Source organism: Tigriopus californicus, chromosome 8 (assembly GCF_007210705.1).
Source record: "Tigriopus californicus strain San Diego chromosome 8, Tcal_SD_v2.1, whole genome shotgun sequence".
NCBI classification, from domain to species: Eukaryota; Metazoa; Arthropoda; class Copepoda; order Harpacticoida; family Harpacticidae; genus Tigriopus; species Tigriopus californicus.
The window spans coordinates 8,090,472-8,097,431 of record NC_081447.1 but is presented as its reverse complement, the minus strand read 5'-3'; the positions used below and the strand labels follow the sequence as shown (position 1 = coordinate 8,097,431).

General features: G+C 44.3%; 1 protein-coding gene across 1 annotated transcript; it reads left to right on the top strand.

Annotated features, from left to right (window-relative positions):
- Positions 1–2,428: 2,428 nt before the first annotated feature.
- On the top strand, positions 2,429–4,245 carry LOC131885424 ((Lyso)-N-acylphosphatidylethanolamine lipase-like; the record flags this gene model as incomplete). The annotated part of the gene is given in 4 exon segments (XM_059233455.1): positions 2,429–2,514; positions 3,000–3,690; positions 3,779–3,971; positions 4,036–4,245. Coding segments are annotated over 4 exon segments (1,078 nt in total), but the record flags the coding sequence as incomplete, so codon positions are not given.
- Positions 4,246–6,960: the final 2,715 nt, after the last annotated feature.

The window sequence follows — 6,960 nt, the reverse complement described above, 5'->3', positions numbered from 1 at the left end:
TTCTCTTCGACTTCGCTCTCTCTCGCTCTCGACATCGCGACAACAAAAGATTGGCAAAACTCAGCTATAATATAAAAATAACATACTTTGTTTATTGTTTGTGGCTGAGTAGTGGTTTAGGGGCTCCGGTGGTTCATTCCGACCTCACGGCAGGTTGCGTCTGACTGCAATGAGCGAGCAACTCGGGCCATGGAACGGAATCCGCGCATGTACCCATTACTCCATCCAAAAATTTGTGACAGTGACTATGAGCTTATCCATCCCAATATATAGATCAATTTCTCAACCCGAACATCCGAACTACCAACTATTCGTGGCCAGGACCCAAATGGCAAAAATCTTCGGATGGATAATGAGTACACTCTTTACGGCCTTGTTCTCAGGATCACCCCCATGCCCAGCTTGATGGATCTTGGGAGGACTCAAGCACGTTCTTATGCGTTGACGGCTGACAGACAATGATGATGATGATGAATGATGATACCAGGCAGACGGACGAACGGAAGGAGCTCAGTCAACTCATGGGGCCCTGGTGTACGTAACATCAACGACCCTCGCCTTTCAAGCTTGAGAGCCTTGAGCGATGACTCTGCTTGGACTGGAGGCCCAAAGGATCAGCGATGCCTCAGCTTGAATACAAAGGAGATCATCTCACACTGACCCCGATGCTTAACCGGCTACGGGTTCAAATTGACACATTGGCCAAACTCAGTCTGTCTGTCAGCGATGGAAGCACTTTCATAAGTTCGACATCTCTCGCAGTGTCGTCGGTAGACGTAGCCTGCTGCTGCACTCTCGCTTCTCTTCTTATCATTGGCTTTCGAAATGCATACGAGGTTGCCATCTCGCAGAAATATGTTCATAAGTTTATTTATTGGTAGTCTGTTCCATTAAACCTATAAAAGTGGCTTATTCTTTGACTTACTTTAAGCTAGATTGAGCCTCGGACAGCCGCCAATTTGTTCTCGTCCCTAGTAGCCGACCCACACGCCTCCTAAAACCATTACACAGACAGCAACGACTTTTGGGAGCGAAATGTTATTTAAATATGATATGCATTGAAACTCCAGGTATAAGGATCATAGAAAAATAAGTTCATTTTTGAGTGGAATTACTCTTTAACTATTTAGCACTTTCCTAATGGCCTGACTCTTTTTCCAACTACACCCTCACGCACAGAGTGTGGAAAAAATACATACACATGCGCGATTTCGTCAAAACCGCCACATTTTCTTGCCTTATGCCTTTCCAATTTTTATAAAGTGGAAAAAAATTGAATATGGCTAACAATATTCTGAACAAAAATTGCTAGAGAGATGTTTCTCCGTACGAAATGTCAAACGCAGATTTTCAGAAAGGGTGATGCTTTCAAAAAATAAGGCCTAGCACCTACCTTGTGCACCAATGTGTCGTCATCAGCCTTAAGCTAACCTTCACTTCAACCGCCGAGCCATACACACGATGGTTAGAGTCGGGTCTGGCTGTCCTTGCCCCATCTACGGATTTGAATATCGGGAAGAGGAACATTTTTTTCCCCATGGCGCTCGCATTTTTCAACAAATTCAATGGCCCAGGCGCTCGGACGCGCTCGGACCGCTCACTTTAAGCTCTGATGTGCTCTAGATTCAGATGCAATGGGCTTCAAACAGGTTGACCAGATCGACTTCTGATGAAGCGTCACGGCCCCTAAGACTGCCGCTGAATACGATCCCTCACGACACATTTAGGACTTTTAGGCCCAGGCTGGAGTTCAGTATTATTTTGGCTTGGACTAGTGGTTAACGGCTAACTATGACCTTCGCGCGCCTGAGTCAGCCTTTGTCCCCCACCTAATGGATGAGTCCGGATGGCGTCACATTGGGCATTTGGCTCGCGTCAGCTGCCTGGCAGCTGAATCTACTGACTGCGTGTACTACCAAGCAGTATCGACGAGTATCGACTCCTTTTCAGCTCGATTCATTCACAGTGATATCCGACATCCACGTGGCCATTCCCGGACCTCGAACCCTCCCCCACCCATTCAACCATGACGGAAGATGATCAGGTTTGTCATACCGGAGAAGGCGGCTGCTGCCGTGGGTAACCTGTCGTGTTTCATTTTCTGTCGCTTTTCCATGTCCCGTGGTATCAGGTGTTCGACCCGTCTCTGAAAAGAAGAAAAAGAAAAAGATAACGCCCTTCGATTTGGGGTAAGTCACTGAAATAGACAATGGTGAAGAAAGGGGAGGCGATGGCGCTCCGCCCACTACCCTACCCTAGGGAGGCCACCTTGTACCTGGTGTGTGGAAGAAAAGTTGGCGGCCGTGAGGGCCAGCGCAGGAAGACAAAAGCCTCGCAGAAGGGAGACATAAGAAGCTAGCGGTGACCTATATTTGACTGGGTGGGTGGTTTGTATCATTTACACTAAAGGCCTACTTTTATTTTTCAGCTGGTTTTATCGTACCTTCTCGTTCTTGCGGTGGACCAGTAGCAACGCCTATCAACTGCGCGATGCGGAGGAACGCCTCCTATCGTGTAAGCATTCGATATGTTATCAAGCGGGCGTGATGGTGTATTGGGCGCTATCATACAAAACACCATTGCATGTGTAGGGTTGGGGGTGGGCTGAGGGGAGGGGCGTGTCTTAGAGCCTCTTCCCATGATTGGGCTTTGGCCAGCTCATTACTTTTACTATTTACAATATGTAAAAGCGGCTTCACCCTTTCATTCGCCCGTCCCTATGGCGAATCCATGTCAGCCCTGACACCCAGGCTGTGCCAATCATATATTAGGTCAGGTTAATCCAGGAAAACAAAATGAATTGGTGTCACGACTGGCACACCTGCCACGGATATCTAATGCAATGGCTAATGAATCCGGCTAGAAGTAACCTCTCCAAATCAACGAAGTCGATCTTGTTCGACCTTTAGCATTGCTAAGAATGAAAATCAGCTTTTTGATGTACTAATAGATAACATAACCAAACAAACATAACTATGGCGGCTTCCTCGTTTTCTTAGACATGAAGCTACCCTCACAAGGCTTCTACGTGGACATAGGTCAAATCAATGGGCAGTCTTGTCGCATTTGGACCCGCCGTTTCGGGTCGACCCCGTCTGTCCCGTCTCCTCCAGGTCAACGTGAGCCTTTGCCGTTGGTCCTGATTCATGGCATGGCCTCCGGGCTGGCCCTGTTCGCTTTGAACATTGAAGCCTGGGCTCGTGAACGCCTGGTGTACGCCATCGACTTGCCCGGATTCGCCCGCAGTTCTCGTCCCGCTTTCAGCTCGGATCCAGAAACGGCAGAAGGCCAATTTGTCGTGGCCCTCGAAGAATGGCGCCGACAATTGAAATTGGCAAAGATTTGCTTGTTGGGGCACAGCTTTGGCGGGTATTTGTCGTGCGCGTATGCCCTTCAGCATCCCGAGCACGTAGGGCATTTGATTGCCGCGGATCCTTGGGGCTTTCCCGAGCGTCCCAAAGATCTTGCACAACGTTACAACCTCCCGTGGTACGTCAAAGCTATTTTCGGGGTAGCCAGACACTTCAATCCATTAGCATCGTTGAGAGCGGTAGGCCCTTATGGGCCTAAAGTGGTCAAGAGGATGCGTCCCGACTTAATTCGCAAATTCCGACCTCTTTTCACCAGCGATGAGGAAAATATGGAAGTTGTGCCCAATTACATCTACCATTGCAACGTCCAGACTCCCAGGTAATCAGTTTTTCACTGAGCAAAATTGAACAGCAATTCATTGTGAAGACCACGCATTTGATGAATGATGTTTGCACTGGGTTTTCAGTGGCGAGTCGGCATTCCATTCGCTGATGTCGAGTTTTGCCTGGTCCAAATTTCCCATGTTTCCACGATTAGCTCAACTCAGTCCGAGCGTCCCACTAACGGTGATATATGGTGGTTTGAGTTGGGTCACGGCCATCCCGGCTGAGGATTTTGCAACTATCAGGCCCGACCCGCAGGCTTACACCTCGGTGAAAGTAGGTTCATGTTTATGATTATTGTGACCTTCGATGGTCTCTGTACGGACTCATGTCATTTTAGATTCTGAAGCAATCTAGTCATCACGTGTACGTGGACGAAATGGATCTCTTCAATGATTTGGTCAACAAAGCCTGCGTCGTCAGCCAAGAGAAATTCAAGGCAACATAATAGGCCTGAAGTTTTGTCCATCATGAAACCAATTACCGGCACTACTCACGCGTTTAATTATGTATCCAAATATTTTATGAAAATAAAAACAGCACAAAAGCACTCCCTCTAATGCTGCTTACTCTAGACAAGGACACTTAAGTCCTTGCTCTAGATCACTTTCATTTTTCACGAGAGGGTTGAAATCGTGTTCTCGCGATGCACGATAAACTCCGAAGCTTCGAAAGTTGGTAGAAAATGTGTGGTATGAATTGTTACTTGTCATTTCTCGGATTAAATTAGAATCCTACACAATCAGGTCAAGAGTGTGAAGTGTGACATTATTTTCCAGCTCTCAACTATAACCGGTCATCAGAGACTAATCTTTCAAAACAACCACAGTTGCTGTCGGTCTGGTAGCTTGGCCCGGAGCCCAGCGGGACACTATGCAGGTGGTAATGTTTTACCACAAGGATGGAGGGAGCGCATGCAATGCACTCACTCCTCCAAGCCAGGCAACTAACGGGGAAAAGTGGTCCGTGACGCCAGAGGTCCCTTGCATCTAGCTTGGTGGCACCAATTGAAATTTATAGCACTAGCAAGAGGGTGTTTTTTAGTTTACAAAGTGACCTTGCAATGAAATGCTCCCAATCTATAATAATAATACTTTGTTAATCTAGTTAGGCTAATTGCGTGAAACAGACATTCAATAGAAAAGAACTTGATAAAATATTGATGCTTTATTTAGGGTCTCATGAATAGCAGATGAATAATAAAAGAAAACATTGACGAAAAATGGTTAAGGAATTAAAAGATTTGAGCACAATAGGTTTGCCCCATAAACCAAATGGTGTCTCGTGACCCCACAGAAACAGAGGAAAATTGTCCCAAGAAATCTCAAATTAATCAATGTCTTCACAGCTTTTTCAGAAATGAATACCATGGGACCAAGATTGAACATAAAACATGGGCTTAGAATTGAGCAGCACAGAAATATAATTGCTTTTGTGACATATCAAGGAGCAGGGTATTTGAAAATGACAAATTTTATTCAGTTTTCAGTTTGAAATCACTTCATAACTTATATGTTAAAAACAAAATGTTCATTTTTGTACTAGAGTAAAATGAATTTCATCAGAATTTTGCATGTTTTGTAAAATTTAACCTTTTTTTAACCAGGTTTTTTGTCTTAAATGGAATACACAGCACCTATTATTTTTTTCATCCACTTTCCTATTTTCACATTGAATACAAGCATACCAAGTGCAATCAATCATGGACTTCTAGAAATATGGACTGCAATGAGCTTCCTGCCAAATTGGTCTGCTCTTGATCATGGCAACTCTGAGCCATTTGGCAAATAAAAGTAAGATAAGAAACATAGATCTCTTCTATTAAATGTTGGTCATTTTATACCATTTACTTGTTAACTGAATCTTTTCAAAGTTATATCATCAAAAGCTTATGTAGGTCTTGAGGTTGTATAAAGCGCTTAGGTTTCAGACTATTGACAAATAGGCTAAATTTCACCAGGTAGTGGAAGTAATCATGTTTAGTGTTGATCTGACCCATGATGCCCGTGTCTTCCGCTACATCATGGGTTTGTTCCAAGTACATATCTTAGACCACAAATTTCTTGAAATATGGACTGTGAACGAGCTTCCCTCCAAAACGGCTTGCTCTTGGTCATCACAATTCTGAGCCATTTTTCAAATTAAAGCATTAGGATAAAAAACTCTTCCTGACCTACATCAACCCAATTTTCCTATACAGCCTTCACTTTTGGTTTCCCAACTCCGCCCAATCCGCCCTCAAGTCCGTCAATGCCACCTTTACAAAGTTCCTCAAGCAATACCTGTGCATGCCCCGATATGCCAACAATGCATGGACGCATTTTCTATGCAAACTCAAGCCCCTCACCACTGGGTTGCCAAGGTTAGTGTCCAACAGCGTTGGGAACCTGACCTTTTTTGGAGGTGATGTCTGGACACAAGTTGTCCTTCCTGGTCAAGGACTTGCTTACCTTATTGTCCTTGGCCCAACATCCCTTCAGAGTATTGGCCGTCACGCACCTTTGTCTGGCCATGGAGTATGGCAGTAGTGGAGTGGAAAGCTTGGTCAAAGATCGAAGGTCATCTAGTGAGGTTTTGTAGATCTTTGCGTTAACTCCTAATCAGATGCATCAACATTGAGAGAGTGCTCTATGGATTCCATCTTAATGTTGAAGCACTTGATTAGGAGGTAACGCAAAACTGAAACATCTCCTAGCAAGGTTTCAGAGAGCTTTCTACTCCACTACTGCCATGCTCAATGGTCTGGCTCATGGCCAAATGCCATCAATGATATGATGGGAGCTGACAAAAGATCCGTTCAATCTGACCCATCCTCTTGTCTGCAATATCCAAGAATTTCATCATTTACCTCTACCCACCTGTTTATGTACTATCTGCAATTACCCTTTCCACTTTTTTCACGTGCACTGAACCAATCCTAGTCAAATTATTTGTGATATCACTTTCTAGTCAACTATTTTCTCAGTTTTGACTGACCACTTCATTCTTTCATCCTTGAATTGCTTTTTGTATTTGATATTTATATATAAAGTTTTATACATTTTACAATCTGACATGACCAAGAGTCGCTGGTAAAATGGTTCATTTCAATGTTGTTGTCAAAAGGTTATGATGCAGACCAAGGGAAAGAAAATTAGAGCTTTATTTAGAGCTTACTGCATAACTTTGACCAGTTCCCTAAGCATAGTTTTGGGCTCAAAATTGGCCAAGTTCATATATTCCACAAAATCTTGTGGTCTTACAAAGTGCTTCTTTTAGATAAATT